Genomic DNA, 14,742 nt, shown 5'->3' with positions numbered 1-14,742 from the left:
AAAAAAAAAAAAAAAAAAAAAAAAAAAAAACATTCTAGTAAATGGGTGCCTGGGTGGCTCAGTTGGTTGAGCGACTGATTGCCTTCGGCTCAGGTCATGATCCCAGAGTCCTGGGATCGAGTCCCACATCGGGGTCCCTGCTCCTTGGAGAGTCTGCTTCTCCCTCTGACTTTCTCCCCTCTCATGCTCTCTCTCACTGTCTCTCTCTCAAATAAATAAATAAAATCTAAAAAAAAAAAAAAAAAATTCTAGTAAACAAATATATGTCCTGGGTGGATGGAGAACAGATGAAACAATTGGCAAAATTTGCTACTTGTTGAAACTGAGTGATAGATGCATGAGGGATTGTCTCTTTATACTTTGTATGTTTCAGAATGTTCAGAATAAGTTAAAGTTGGATATACCCCCAAAAGTACATGTGCCCATGATGAGGGGTGGGGGTACATAGAAAAAGAAGGAAGAACCAAATTTTAAAAATGTATTTTTCTTTTTTTTTTTTAAGACTCTATTTATTTATTTGACAGTTAGAGATCACAGTAGGCAGAGAGAGAGAGAGAGGAGGAAGCAGGCTCCCTGCCGAGCAGAGAGCCCGATGCGGGGCTTGATCCCAGAACCCTGAGACCACGACCTAGAGCCGAAGGCAGAGGCTCAACCCACTGAGCCACCCAGGTGCCCTTAAAAATGTATTTTATACAGTTATAAGAATTTGTGTTTTTATTGCTGGTTATATTCATTTTAGTAGTAGCACATCCTACATTTTTCTCAGTTGAAGTTCCTTCTGTCACTTAGCAATAGAATTTTTATTTTCACACTCTAATTTCAAATAGTGCTCCCTGATTACATGTACCATTGGTATTCATTATGCCATTTAGGTTTTGTTCAGAAATAGAAATTGAATTATTTTACCAGACTGCTTTGCGATTGCAGGGATAAAGATCTTGATTGGCTCTTTGGCACTGAGTTTGCCAACGAATGTGACAACCTTTTATTTTAAAATTATGAACAGGAAAAAACAAATGGAAGGGGGGGGGAAAGCCCATAAAATAACAAGAATTTATAATTTTTAAAAAATGGCTGCTAGAGAAAGCAAGTCACGCAATTAGCCTGAGAGGCAGAACAGCGAATCCGAGCAAACAGCTACTCACGGAGACGAATCAGTGGAATGTGAAAATGCATCACTTCACCGTAACCTACATTTTTTTCTACCAAGAGATTTGCAGCTGACTCTCCGAGTGACTCATTCCTGTGCTGGGAGGCTGAGGTAATGCTTTGGTGAGGACTGATGTCATCTCACTACCTGAACGGCGTGCATATAGCATTTCTTGTGGCTGTCAAGGAAAAGCACCATCTGCTTTCACATATGCAGCCTGAAAGACGTCACCAGGATTGGTGCAAAGGTTAGCAGCCGTGGGGATGACTCATCAGCAGCCAATTAGCAAAGAGCAGCTATTTCAAAGTGAGCTTTTAAAATCATCATCCAGAAATATGACATGATAATTAAGTATTAAATCAGAAGGCTTTTTTATTGCCTTGGGTTTTGCACTTTTCTCACCGAGTTGATGCTGCTGAAGATTTCACTTTTATAAACAAGGCAGCTTTTCTCAGTATGGTCCATCATGTCAAATTTTCTTGGTTGTTTAAACCACATATCTTTATATATGTATGTGCGTGTATAATTTTTTTTTTAAGTATATGTGTGGCCAAAGTGAGCACTAAACCTTACTTTTAATTGTGGAAAATTTTGTTTTCTTTTACATTTGGAGGCATGTAAATCCATCTTATAGCAGAGATGAATTGTAGTCCGTACTAGTTTGACAGTTTTTTGTTTGTTTTTTAGTTTTGGGGGGGTTTTGCAGCACTTAATTATGTTTCTTAAGGATCTGTTACTGCTTTAGGAGAAAAGAGGTGGTTAATAGAAGAGGAAACAAGTAAAAATAAATTTTATCTGTTTCCTACAGACCCTCTGACTCCTCTTCCTCTTTCTTTGAGTGATGCACACCTGCTTTCCTTGTTTGTACTTAACTAGAACTAGTGTTGATATGAGCAGACGACTGAAATACCTATTTTTTAACTGTATCATAATTTGAATTTACTGTTCTAGTGAATAAAATAAAGAATACCTAACATAAGATGAAGGGTAGGAAGCAGTAAATACTTGATTTTCTAACTGATAGGTAACTCAAAATGGGAGATCATATTGGCTACATACTGTTTTCATAGGGTATGTATACTAATGACCTAACTCGGCTCTTAATGACAGCTTCAAGATGGACATTCTACAAAAGATGAAAAGAAAAGTTTTAATTTTTAAAAAACAAAGTAAGAAAGCAAAGAATAAGATAGTAATGTGAAAACTGTATGAGGCAGTATACTGATCCCATTTGAGAGTTCATTAAAAATCAGATTTTTTTTTAAGATTTTTATTTTATTTATTTGACAGACAGAGATCACAAGTAGGCAGAAAGGCAGAGAGAGAGGAAGGGAAGCAGGCTCCCTGCCGAGCAGAGAGCCCGATGCGGGTCTCGATCCCAGGATCCTGGGATCATGAACTGAGCTGAAGGCAGAGGCTTTAACCCACTGAGCCACCCAGGCGCCCACAGATGTTTTTTTCAGTAAAGAGCAATAGTGACCTTTAAGTACCCAGAATTATGATGAACGTTTGTTTTCATTATATAGCCTTCTGAGTTTAATTACAGAGCTCTTGTAAGGCTCTTGAGTACCGTCCTTTTCTTTTCAACCTTTTATTTGGAAATAATTTCAAACTACAAAAAGTTACATAAGTAAAAATGATACCCCCCCAAAAGGGACCAATCATTATATACTGAGGTTTACCTACCCCAAACCTTGTTTGCTTTATCTTTTGAGGTGTCTCTCTTTCTTACTTTTTCTTTCTCCCAACCTCTCCTACACATTTTTTTCCCTAAAACATTTGGAGATAAATCAGCTATCCATCCATTGGGGCCCTTTACTCTCAAATACTTCAGTATCTATTCCTAACAGAGATATTCTTTTAACATAATCACAGCATAGTTGTCAACTTCATAAATTTATATTGATACTTTAATCTGCCATCCATGTTGCAGTTTTGTGAGTTGACCTCGTACAGGCATACCTCATCTTACTATATTTTGCAGATATTGCATTTTTACAGATTGAGGGTTGGTGACAACCCTGCATCGAGCAAGTCTGTCAGCACCATTTTTCCAACAGCATTTGCTCACTTCACATCTTTACACCAGTAATTCTCACAGTATTTCAGACTTTTTCATTGTATTTGTTAAAGTGATCTGTGATCAGTGATTGTGACTAACTGAAAGCTCAGATGATGGTTGGCATTTTTTTTAACAAAAAAGTATTTTTTAATTCAGCTGTGTACATGATTTGGTAGACAGAATGCTAGCGCACGTTTAATAGGCTACAGTATAGCATAAATGTAACCTTTACAGGCATTGAGAAACCAAAAATTCATTTGACTCATTTTATTGAGGTGGAACCAAACCCACAATATCCGCAAAGGACGCCGTAATATCTTTTATAGTGTCCTTTACTTCCAGTACACCTTCTGGTCTGGGGTCAGGTAGTATATTTATTTGTCTTGTTAGACTCTCTTAATCTAGGTTTACCCACAGACTTTGTCTTTATGATATTGACATTCTGAAAAATACAGTCTCTCTACTCTTTTATTAAAAAGAAAAGGAAACTTCTTCATTTCGGTGTACCTGGGTGACTCAAAAGATTAAGTGTCCAGCTCTTGCTTTCAGCTCAGGTCGTGATCTCAGGGTCGTGAGTTCAAGCCCCATGACAGGCTCAGAGCTGGGCGTGGAGTCTACTGAAGAGTCTCTCCCTTTCCCTCTCCCTCTGCCCACGGCCTCCCTGCCCCCGCCCCTGCACATATGCATGCACATTCCCACATGCACTCCTTCTCTCAAAAAAAAAAAAAAAAAGAAAAGAAATTTCATTGTGTGCTTGTCCAGTGTTCCTTGTGATTAGATCTAGGTTGTTAATTCTTAGCTTAGAATCCTACACAGGGGAAGTACCCTCTGTCAGGGTGTCACGTCTGTCACTCTTTGATGATGTTGATTTTGAGCATCTGGTCAGGGTATTATCTAAATTCTCCACTGTATAATTACTAGGTTTTTTTTGTTGTTTGTTTCTGTTTTTAGTTTCTTGTAACTAATAAGCAGTCCATGGGCAGATGCTTTAAGACCGTGCAGCTATCCTACTCCTCGTCAAAATTTCCACCTTCCTAGATTTAACACCATTGCTGATTTTTGCTTGCAGTCTTTACTACAATGTTTGCAAAATTTTGATTTTTCCAACTTCGTCCCTCCCTTCATATTTAAAGGCATTTAATTACAATAAGAGCCCTCCCTTCTCCTCCATGTTTTGTTTATCAATTTATTATCAGTAGGCCTCATGAATTCTTTTTTTTTTCCCTTTAGTACTTTATAATTCAGTACTTTATTATTTTGGTACTTAAGTTGTTCCAGATTTGGTCAGTGGTATACTTCTATCTTTTTTTTTTTTTTAAGATTTTATTTATTTATTTGAGAGAGAGACAGTGAGAGAGAGCATGAGCAAGGAGAAGGTCAGAGGGAGAAGCAGACTCCCCTTGGAGCTGGGAGCCCGATGCGGGACTCGATCCCGGAACTCCAGGATCATGACCTGAGCCGAAGGCAGTCATCCAACCAACTGAGCCACCCAGGCGTCCCTCTATTTTTTTTTGTAAGATTTTATTTTTTCTTTTCCTTTTTTCTTTTTTTTTTATTTTTTAAAGATTTTATTTATTTATTTGACAGAGAGAGCTCACAAGTAGGCAGAGAGGCAGGCAGAGAGAAAGGGGGAAGCAGGCTCCCTACTGAGCAGAAAGCTCAGATGTCGGGCTCGATCCCAGGACCGAGATCATGACCTGAGCCAAAGGCAGAGGCTTAACCCACTGAACCACCCAGGTGCCCCTATTTATTTATTTTTCAGAGAGAGAGCACAAGCTGGGGTAGTGGCAGGCAGAGGGTGAAGCAGGCTGTCCTCTGAGCAAGGAACCTGATGTGGGACTTGATCCCAGGATCCTGAGATCTTAACCTGAGCTAAAGGCAAACGTTTAACCAACTGAGCCACCCAGGTGTCCCTGTACTTCTTTTTTGTGCACATCCTTACTCTCTGGAATAATAAGATGTTGAAGTCTCATCTTTTCCCTCCCATGCCCCAGCCCTGGAATCAGACATTTCTGTGAGGAGCCTTGATTCCTTCAGTGGGCAGTGGAATTGGAAAACAAAATTTGGGCACTAAGTTTGGGTGCATTGCTTTTATAGCCGTGGTATAAAAACTGTAGAAAGGCACTGTAGAGGCACAGTAAACAATTTTTGAGAACGTAATGCTATCTCCGTTTATAGTTACAGCAATAAGTACAGTGTGAAGGAACTGGGAGATCTTTGTCAGCAACCTTACGCTGCTAAAAATTTTCTTGGACTTGAAAGCAAAAGTGTAAGTGAGGCTAACTTGAAGGCCAGCTGGGATTTCAGTGGGCAGTGTTGGTACCAGAGGGTGTTCCAGGGAGAAAAGGTGACCTTGACAATGACATCACTGAACAATAACAGTAATATTATATTAAATATCATGCCTAAGAGGTGAGACCTGATTTCTGCCCATGTGGGGAAAAGTGGAAGACAAGGAGGAAGAGGTTGTTTGAGGTCATGTTTAGAGGACTTTGAAAATGTCAGACTTGGGATTTGGGGTCTTTAATAAGAAGATAATGGAGAATTGTTGAAGTCTTTTGAATAGTCATAACAAGCTTAACTCTGACTCAGAGATTAATCTAGAAGATACCGTAGAGTTTAGATTGAGGAAACTGCCAGTTTAGAACTGTAAAGAGGCTATTATAATATTTCAGGCAGAAGGTACAGGGATTTGAACTAGAAGATGAAAGAAGTGGATGAGAAGAGTGATTTTTTGCCAGCCCTTGAGAATCCCGAGGTGTGGGGCCAAGCTAGAGGGAAGGGAGGATGTGTAAGCACTTGTAGTGACTATATGGGCATTTTCAGGTAAGTATCCCTTTGAGATAGGATTCTACCTGAGAAACAAAGAAGCACATAGAGAAATTTTACTGTAAAAAAAATTAAGATCATTTTTGGACTTTTTCTTTTTAACATTTATTTATTTTGGGGGGGGGGGGCGCAGAAAGTGAGGGAGAGAATCTTAAGCAGACTCCCTGCTGAGCCCAGAGCTGGACACAGGGCTCGATCTCACAACCCTGACATCATGACCTGAGCCGAAATCAAGAGTCAGACATTTAACTGACTGAGCACCCAGGTGCCCCTTGTTTTGGGGGAGGGGGATTGTTTGTTTGTTTATTAAACTCATACTTCTTTATATTCCTTTTTTCCAAAGTTCTGAGCCTGGTCAGGGAAATAGTTGTGTCATTAGCTGAAGTGAATCAAGACGCATATATTTTTTTTTTTAAAGATTTATTTGTCTATTTATTTGACAGAGAGAGAGAGAGATCACAAGAAGGCAGAGTGGATGGCAGAGAGAGAGGGGGAAGCAGGCTCCTCGCTGAGCAGAGAGCTCGGGCTGAGCAGAGAGCCCCACATGGGACTTGATCCCAGTTCCCTGAGATCATGACCTGAGCTGAAGGCAGAGGCCTAACCCATTGAGCCACCCAGGCGCCCCAGGACGCATATATTTTTAAACGCCAAAAGGTCAATGTTACAAAGCCATGTACTAATAACTCTTTCTCAAGAAACAAGATGTTCATGGCCAAAAACTTTAGAGTTATCCTGAACTCTGTGCTTTTGCTTATACTATACAGGAACTCCTCCATGAAATCCTGTTGGCTTTGCCTTCCTGTTATATCCCAAATCTGACTGCCTGCAACACCTCCAGTGCTATCGCCTGAATTGGAGCCATCATCATCTCTTGCTCTCTATGCCTCCACCCTTGCCCTATAGCCTTGTTCCCGCTCCTTGTACTTCCTCCAATGTGAAGGACTGTCTTGCACCTTAAGGTCTTTACAGAGGCTCTTCCCCAGATATGGTTAACTCCCCCAAGTTAAGGTTTTGCTCAGATGTTACTTTCTCCGCAGGACCTAACCAACTGAGCCACTCAGGTGCCCCATACATTAGCATCTTAACTGCTGCAAGAACTCCTATAATAACCCCTTCTTGAACTCACTTGATTATAAAACTTCCTTTTGGCAGCTGTCTTAGCATTATGGGACACCCATAGCAAGCAGTTTGAGAATGCTAGAGTATTATATGTAGGCCCCGGGAGAGACTGGCCATTGTTTCAAATTGTGTTTTGGTTGATGAACCACCCCAACTCACATACTGTTGAAGGAGACCAGAGAAAGTCAGGCTCAAGACTCCAGCTCTTAGTTACTAAAGTTATTATGCCTTTAAAAGTTAGCTCTTGTTTTAGGTATTTGGGAATAAGATGATCATTCCTTCTCTGGATGGAGACCTCTTCCAATGGGACCGGGACCGTGAGAGCATGGAAACAGTTCCTTTTACAGTTGAATCACTTCTTGAATCTTCTTATAAATTTGGAGATGATGTTGTTTTGGTTGGAGGAAAGTCTCTCACGACATATGGACTCAGCGCATACAGTGGAAAGGTGAGTGAAAATGTTGAATTATTTGGGGAGAAATCAGATAAATATAGAAGAAATAATGTATTAAGCTATGCTATTACTGGTTGAGGTTTATTATTATTTGTTCCCCAAGGATATCATTTGTTTTAATAAAAACACTGCAAAGTAGAAAGAGCAAAATATTATTAAGGAAACTAAATGTATCCAAGACAACAGAATGAACAGCAGAGCCAGGAATAGCAGGAGGAAGAGAATTAATAAATAATTGTCTAGTGTATTTCAGTTGCATTTTACATACATTATTTTGAAATCTTTACAATATTCTTAAAGGTCATACATTTTTGTCTCCGTTTGGACAGATGAGGACTTCTCCAAATATTAATGATCCTGATAAGAATAATGGCTACCAATTTATTTATCTAGTTTGATCCTGTAATCCAAGAAGAAAGCTGTACTCATTTTACAGATGAGAAAACTGAGACTAAAAAGTTCAGAAATGTCTGAGGTTAAATTTGACTTAGGTCTGTCTGATGATAAAGTTATACTATTAAGACCTAGATTTTCTCTAATGTTAGTTTTTAGGATACAATCATAATGTGCTTCTAAGATTGGGTCTTATACTATAGATCTCTTATTAGGAATAACTAAAAACATCCTTTGAAGAAAAGTAAAAATCTTTTTTTAATCCCTTACCCTTGATATGTGAGTATTTTATATATAGACTTAAGACTAAAGCAGGGAAGAATAGAAAAATGACTTTTGACCCTTGAGTTTTTCGAACATTAGTGATTCCTTATCTAAGTGTTAGGCCCATAGCCCCTCCTTGCTCTTGCTGATGCTTTTCTGCCTTCCCCACTCCCCACATCAACATTGTACTGAGGAGGCCTTGGGATCCTTTGTTGCCTTCAGTATTCTCATTTGTAAAACAGTGGGATTGAACCCAATCATCTGGTTCTCTGATTTGATGTGCTGCTACAAATTTCTGGTAGTCTAGCAGGTATGCTGTTTTCTGGGAGGATTTTAGTTCAGATCATGTGAAGATTCCTTTTTATTTCTAATGAAGATTTGAAGGAGGCACTTTTTTTTTTTTTTTGAAGGAGGCACTTTTAAATACAGTGTCTGTTCGGTAAGGTTTAAGTCTTTAAACAACCTAATACTTCCATCAAATGGAAACTCTGAGGCTGATTTTTTTAAACTCACCTGGAATTTTATTAATGATATTATTGCTAGGAGATCACAACTGGTTCTGTTCTTTTCATGTATTCCATAGAAATGCCCCAAATAAAACTAAAATTATCTAAATCCTTAAAATCATTCCCTGAACTAAATATTTCTTGTTTCCTTTATGGTTCTAAGTAACTCATTTTAGGAGTTGGTAGTCTAACTGATGCTTCTTAATACTTGGGTATTTCTTAGAGATCACAATTTTTTACAAATTATCTTGATTCTTTTAATGTCTCTGATCTCCTGTAACTTATATTCTTCACAAAATTTATTTCTGTCTTTTCAGGTGAGGTACATCTGTTCAGCTTTGGGTTGTCGCCAATGGGATAATGATGATATGGAACAAGAAGACATCCTTCTTCTGCAACGCTCCCAGAAAACTGTCAGAGCTGTCGGACCTCGCAGTGGCAACGAGAAGTATGTGTTCAGAGAATGTTCCTGTTGATAATTACAAGTTCAGCAAACCCCAAATTTATCTGATTTTCCTTTATGGAGATTTCCTGAACTCTGTTCATGTCCTTAAAACATACAACTCTTTTAAGAGAAATGTAGGCCCTAAATTAAAAATGGTCTCATGATTATTAACAGATTCTGAGTTGAAACTCACCCTAGGCTCTGGAGGCAGTAACCAGGTGAGGCCCATACAGTGACAACTTCACTGATCAAAGTTCTTTGAATGCAGAGCACTCTTAAGACAAAGTTAATGTGCTTTATTTCAACGTGGGTCTCTAACTCTGTAGTTCTGTCTAGTAAGTAGTTTCACAGTGTGTTTGACAACCCCATTTTTAGAACACATTTCATTTTGGTCAAGTGGCTTTTTGTTTCCCTTTTCAAGTAATGAATTCTTTATGTAATTTTTACATTTAAATATGTGATTAAAAAGTAATATGATTAGATAACAAGTGCTGGTCCTAAATCACATGCTGGATTTTTTTTTTAAACTTCTTTAAATTTTAACTTGCTGTAGTAAAAATCATTTGAGATCTCATCTTTCTATCTTTTGAAAGTGAACCAAACTTTCAGATTTTGTCTAATCTGATGCAATATAATTCAGTTTCCTTTCCTGTTTTCTCAAACTCAGTTAAGAAAATATTTCTATGTTCACTGGACTGTGAATAGGGCTTTGCATCTGCTGGCAACCTGACCTTCTTTATCCTGATGGGATTTTGTTTCCTTAAGTATTTGCTAGGTGTCCAGCCACCAATAGGAACAGATGTCCAGCTTAACAGAATTTTGAATCACCAGAATGGGAAGAGTCTGGGGTCTAAGATCAGTGTTCCTTAAGTATATTTTTTTAATAGATGTCAGGATTATTAAGCCATTTTATATCTAAATGACAAGTTTTTATATTGTCAATAGTTAAGTGATTTTTCTGTATATTGATTATAGTGGAAACATTATTACTGCCACTTTATGAATGAGGACACTGAAACACAAGAAAGGTTCGATGACTTGCTAGATCTCAGGGGAGATCTCAGATTGGAACTGGGGTGGTATGACCTTCAGGCTTGGTGCACTGGGTGATATTGCCTTTCAGGGCTATGTTTTCATATAAATACAAAATTGATGCATTCAACTTGCTGTGTAATTGGTTTATTGAAATGTATTAATTTCTTTGCACTTGAATGAAATGTGTGCAGACTTTAGTAAAGAAAGAAGACTGCTGCTACCCTCATTTTAAGGTGACTTTGATGTGTCTGGAAAAAATCATTCTGATTTGGAAATGTGATTTGTTAATTTTTGAGGGAAAATCTGTCCCACAGCCATTGTTGGTTTATAACTTAGAAACATTGTTTCTAAAGGATCAGAACGAAGTGATGCCCTCTTGTGGCAAAAACCAGCAGAGCACTTCAGAAAATGCTGTTGTTTTTCTTTTTCTCATCGCAACATTTTAGCGTTTGCTTCTTGAACGTACAACTGTTCTGTATTATTTGGTCCATTTACTTAAGTGTAAATTTCTAAAATAAACCTTTGTAAATTTAAGGTGGAATTTCAGTGTTGGCCACTTTGAACTTCGGTATATTCCAGACATGGAAACTAGAGCCGGATTTATTGAAAGCACCCTAAAGCCCAGTGGGAACAAAGAAGGGTCTAAAATTATTTCAGATGTGGAAGACCAGGAAGCTGCCATGATGGATACAGTGATAAAGGTCTCAGTTGCTGACTGGAAGGTTCTGGCGTTTAGCAAGAAGGGAGGACATCTGGAATGGGAATACCAGGTAATAGAGACCACTGAACATTTGTAAATACATTTTTTCCTTTTCCGGTTTGTCCAGACTTTTTGGGTAGAGGGAAAAAAACTGTCATTTTGGATTCTTAGCCCGTTCTCTGTGCTTTAAGAAGTGCTTTAAAAAAGACACACCTATTAGAATGACTCTTCTGAAAAAGACCACAGAAAACAAGTGCTGGTGAGGATGTTTGTATCTCTGTGCCCTGGTGCTGGGGGTGTGAAGTGGTGCAGCCACTGGGGAGAAGAGTATGGAGGTGCTTTCAAAAAATTGAAAAGAGAACTACCCTATGATCCAGCCATCCCGTTTCTGGGAAGATAGTCAAAGGGAGTCAAATCAGTATGTTAAGGAGATATCTGTACTGCCATGTTCAGTGCTTTGTTGTTCACAATAGCCAAGATAATGGAAGGAGCCCAAGTGTCCATCAGTAAATGAATGGATAAAGAAAATGGGGTGTGTATATGTATGCAGTGGAATATTATCCAGCCTGGAAGAGGGAAATGCTGTCATTTGCAAAAATATGGATGAACCTGGAGGACATTATGCTAAATGAAATAAGCCAGGCATAGAAGGATAAATAGTGCATGATCTTATTTACTCATGGAATTTTAAAAAGTTGAACTCACAGAACAGAGAGTGGAATGGTAGTTGCCAAGGGCTGGAGGGGGTGGTGATAGGAGAAATGGAGAGATGTTGGTCAAAGGGTACAAGATTTCAGTTATGCACGATGAATTAAGTTCTGGAGATGTAATGTACAGTGTGGTGACTATAGTTAATAATACTATATTATATATTTGAAATTTGCTTAGAGTAGATCTCAATGCAGGGCTTGAACTCACAATTCCAAGATCAGGACCTAAGCTAAGATCAAGAGTCGGACAGACACTTAAACCAACTGAGGTGTATAGCATGAGAATTTGATATGCATATACATTGTGAAATGAAGAGGGTAGATTTTTTTTTAAGATTTTATTTGACAGAGAGAGAGAGAGAGCACAAGTAGGCAGAGAGGCAGGCAGAGGGAGAGGGAGAAGCAGGCTCCCCGCTGAGCAAGGAGCCCAATGCGAGGCTCAATCCCAGGACCCTGGGATTATGATGTGAGCCAAAGGCAGATGCTTAACTGACTGAGCCACCTAGGTGCTTGATTGTGCTAATCATTTCATAATGTATACATACATCAAAATATGGCATTGTATACTGTAAATATATACGTTTTTATTTATCAGTTATACATGGAAAATCTGGAAAAAATTTTAAAATTTGTGGGTTTTAAATGCCATTTTAGGAGTTGAATTACATAAATGCTGCTTGAAATATTGTAAAATTTCTTTTCTATTTTTGTTTAGTTTTGTACTCCCATTGCATCTGCTTGGTTGGTTAAGGATGGAAAAGTCATTCCCATCAGTCTTTTTGATGATACAAGTTATGCATCTAACAATGAAGTTTTAGAAGATGAAGAAGACATTGTAGAAGCTGCTCGAGGAGCCACAGAAAACAGCGTTTACCTGGGTGAGTAGATGTCTCTTATGTAGTGATAGGACTTAATGACATTTAGGTTTTACTTCTGCGTTGTTCTTTTCTACCTCAAGTATGCCTATAGCAGTTTTAATTCCTAAATACATTCCCTGGCTTAGATTGCCCTTAAGATTTATACTTTGATTTCCATTCCTGCTGGGTTTTTTCCATTTATCCAATTCTGAAACTTTGAATTACTCTGATATATTCTTTTCCTCTGAGACCCTATTAGAAAGTCTTAGAAATATTTCCATGATACAACATGCTGTGAATTACTCATATATCCTCAGATTCTAAAACTTTCTACATTTGTATTTGCATCTACGTCAATTTGCCCCCCCTTAAAGATTATGTTTTTTTTTCTATGTATCTTTATAACTTATCTGAAAAATAGTAACAAAATTCTTGTGTGCCTGAGCAATTGGAGGCTTTTACAAAATAAAATGTGCAAACCTTTGAGTCTCATTATTTGCACTAGTGTTGGTGGTCAGATACTCATAAAATTCTTTTAAGCTCTGACAGTGTGCTACCCACTCCTCAGTCTCAATGAAATACAAGCATTTGGAAGAATAACATGTCACACATGTATCGTGATAGTATTTAACTGATGTGTTAGCAGTACCTCTGGAATTGCAGGTGTTTTGGTTTCCTTAAAAAGAAAGTTACTTCATCTAGGCTGTTAGTTTTATAAGTGTCCAGTGATTTATTTGAACTTCCTTACTGGAAGTGTTCCAGTAACTATTGACAATTACTATTTAGTGAGAAACATTGTAACTTGTGTATAACTTTCCTTTCCTATTTTTGTTAAATAACCTTTGAGTTGCATTCGAGTATTTGAGGCCTGATTCTTCTTTGAAAAGAGTTATGAAGCACATGAAGAAATAATGAATGAATCTAACTGTACTAAATGAAAATGAACCTTTTCGAAAAAAATTGGTGCTTGATTCTAAATATAATTGACAATGTCCTCATTGATTCAGGAATGTTCCGAGGTCAGCTGTATCTGCAGTCATCAGTCAGAATTTCAGAAAAGTTTCCTACAAGTCCCAAGGCCTTGGAATCTGTCAGTAATGAGTATGCAATTATGCCTTTGCCAACAATCAAATGGAAACCCTTAATTCGTAAGTGAATTATGAACTTTTGTAGTATTATTGAGGTGTTCGGAGGTCTTATCATGACTGTCTTTGTCCTAGTATTGAATACCACAGAGATTAGAACTGTTACATACTCTTTATTTTCTGACACACTAGGAAGGTATTTCAGATGTCGGGGAATTTGAATTATCTTTTACAGATTGATTTCATTAAAACAGCAGCTGCTTCTAAAGAAATCAGTGTTAATAAAGTATTTCTCTAGACAACATAGAAACACTCTTAACCATTCGCTGACTATGACTGAGTATCATTTAGCTCTTAACATAATAAGAATATTTATGGGTCTCAGGGTCCTGGGATCAAGCCCTGCATGGGGGGGGGGGGTCTCTGCTCAGCAGGGAGCCTGCTTCCTCCTCTCTCTCTCTCTGCCTGCCTCTCTGCCTACTTGTGAGCTCTCTCTCTCTCTCTCTGTCAAATAAATAAATAAAATCTTAAAAAAAAAAAGAATATTTATGAAACAGGGGCACCTGTTTCGTGTTTATGAAGCAAAGGCACTGGGGGCTCAGTTGGTTGAGTTTCCAACTCTTGATTTTGGCTTGGGTCATGATCTCAGAGTTCTGGGATTGAGCCCACTTTGGGATCTGTGCTGGGCATGGAGCCTGCCTGAGATTCTCTCGCTCCCTTTCCCTCTCCCCACCCACTGTGCTCGCTCACATGCTCTCTCTCTCTGTTATTCAATAAAAAAATTTTTTAAGAATATTTATGAAACATTATCTGGTTATTACATCATATGCTTTGAGACATTTAAATGAGTTGAAGTCAAACAGTAAGCCACGTATTTCCTTCAGTTATCTTTCCGTAGCTTGCATATGGTTTTTATCGCACATGTCGCATCCTATTTTAATTACTTATTTAAATGACTCATCTCTACAAGACTGCTTTTTTTTTTTTTAAAGATTTTATTTATTTATTTGACAGACAGAGATCACAAGTAGGCAGAGAGACAGGCAGAGAGAGAGGAGGAAGCAGGCTCTCTGCTCAGCAAGGAGCCTGATGCAGGGCTCCAACCCAGAACTCTGGGATCTTGACCTGAGCCA

General features: G+C 38.3%; 1 protein-coding gene across 1 annotated transcript in view; it reads left to right on the top strand.

Annotated features, from left to right (window-relative positions):
- The window catches only part of LOC111148064 (eukaryotic translation initiation factor 2 alpha kinase 3), a 68,512-nt gene that overhangs the window by 27,082 nt on the left and 26,688 nt on the right, over positions 1 to 14,742 (top strand). Inside the window, exons 3-7 of the mRNA XM_022504438.1 lie at positions 7,414 to 7,608; positions 9,095 to 9,225; positions 10,793 to 11,027; positions 12,383 to 12,545; positions 13,532 to 13,672. Coding sequence (XP_022360146.1) covers positions 7,414 to 7,608; positions 9,095 to 9,225; positions 10,793 to 11,027; positions 12,383 to 12,545; positions 13,532 to 13,672 — 865 coding nt within the window. The remainder of the gene's footprint in view (positions 1 to 7,413; positions 7,609 to 9,094; positions 9,226 to 10,792; positions 11,028 to 12,382; positions 12,546 to 13,531; positions 13,673 to 14,742) is intronic.

The sequence above is a fragment of the Enhydra lutris genome, unplaced genomic scaffold (assembly GCF_002288905.1).
Source record: "Enhydra lutris kenyoni isolate GAN:26980312 unplaced genomic scaffold, ASM228890v2 scaffoldscaffold18, whole genome shotgun sequence".
Taxonomy (NCBI): domain Eukaryota; kingdom Metazoa; phylum Chordata; class Mammalia; order Carnivora; family Mustelidae; genus Enhydra; species Enhydra lutris.
The sequence above is the reverse complement of the archived record's forward strand: the minus strand, read 5'-3'. Positions and strand labels throughout refer to the sequence as shown.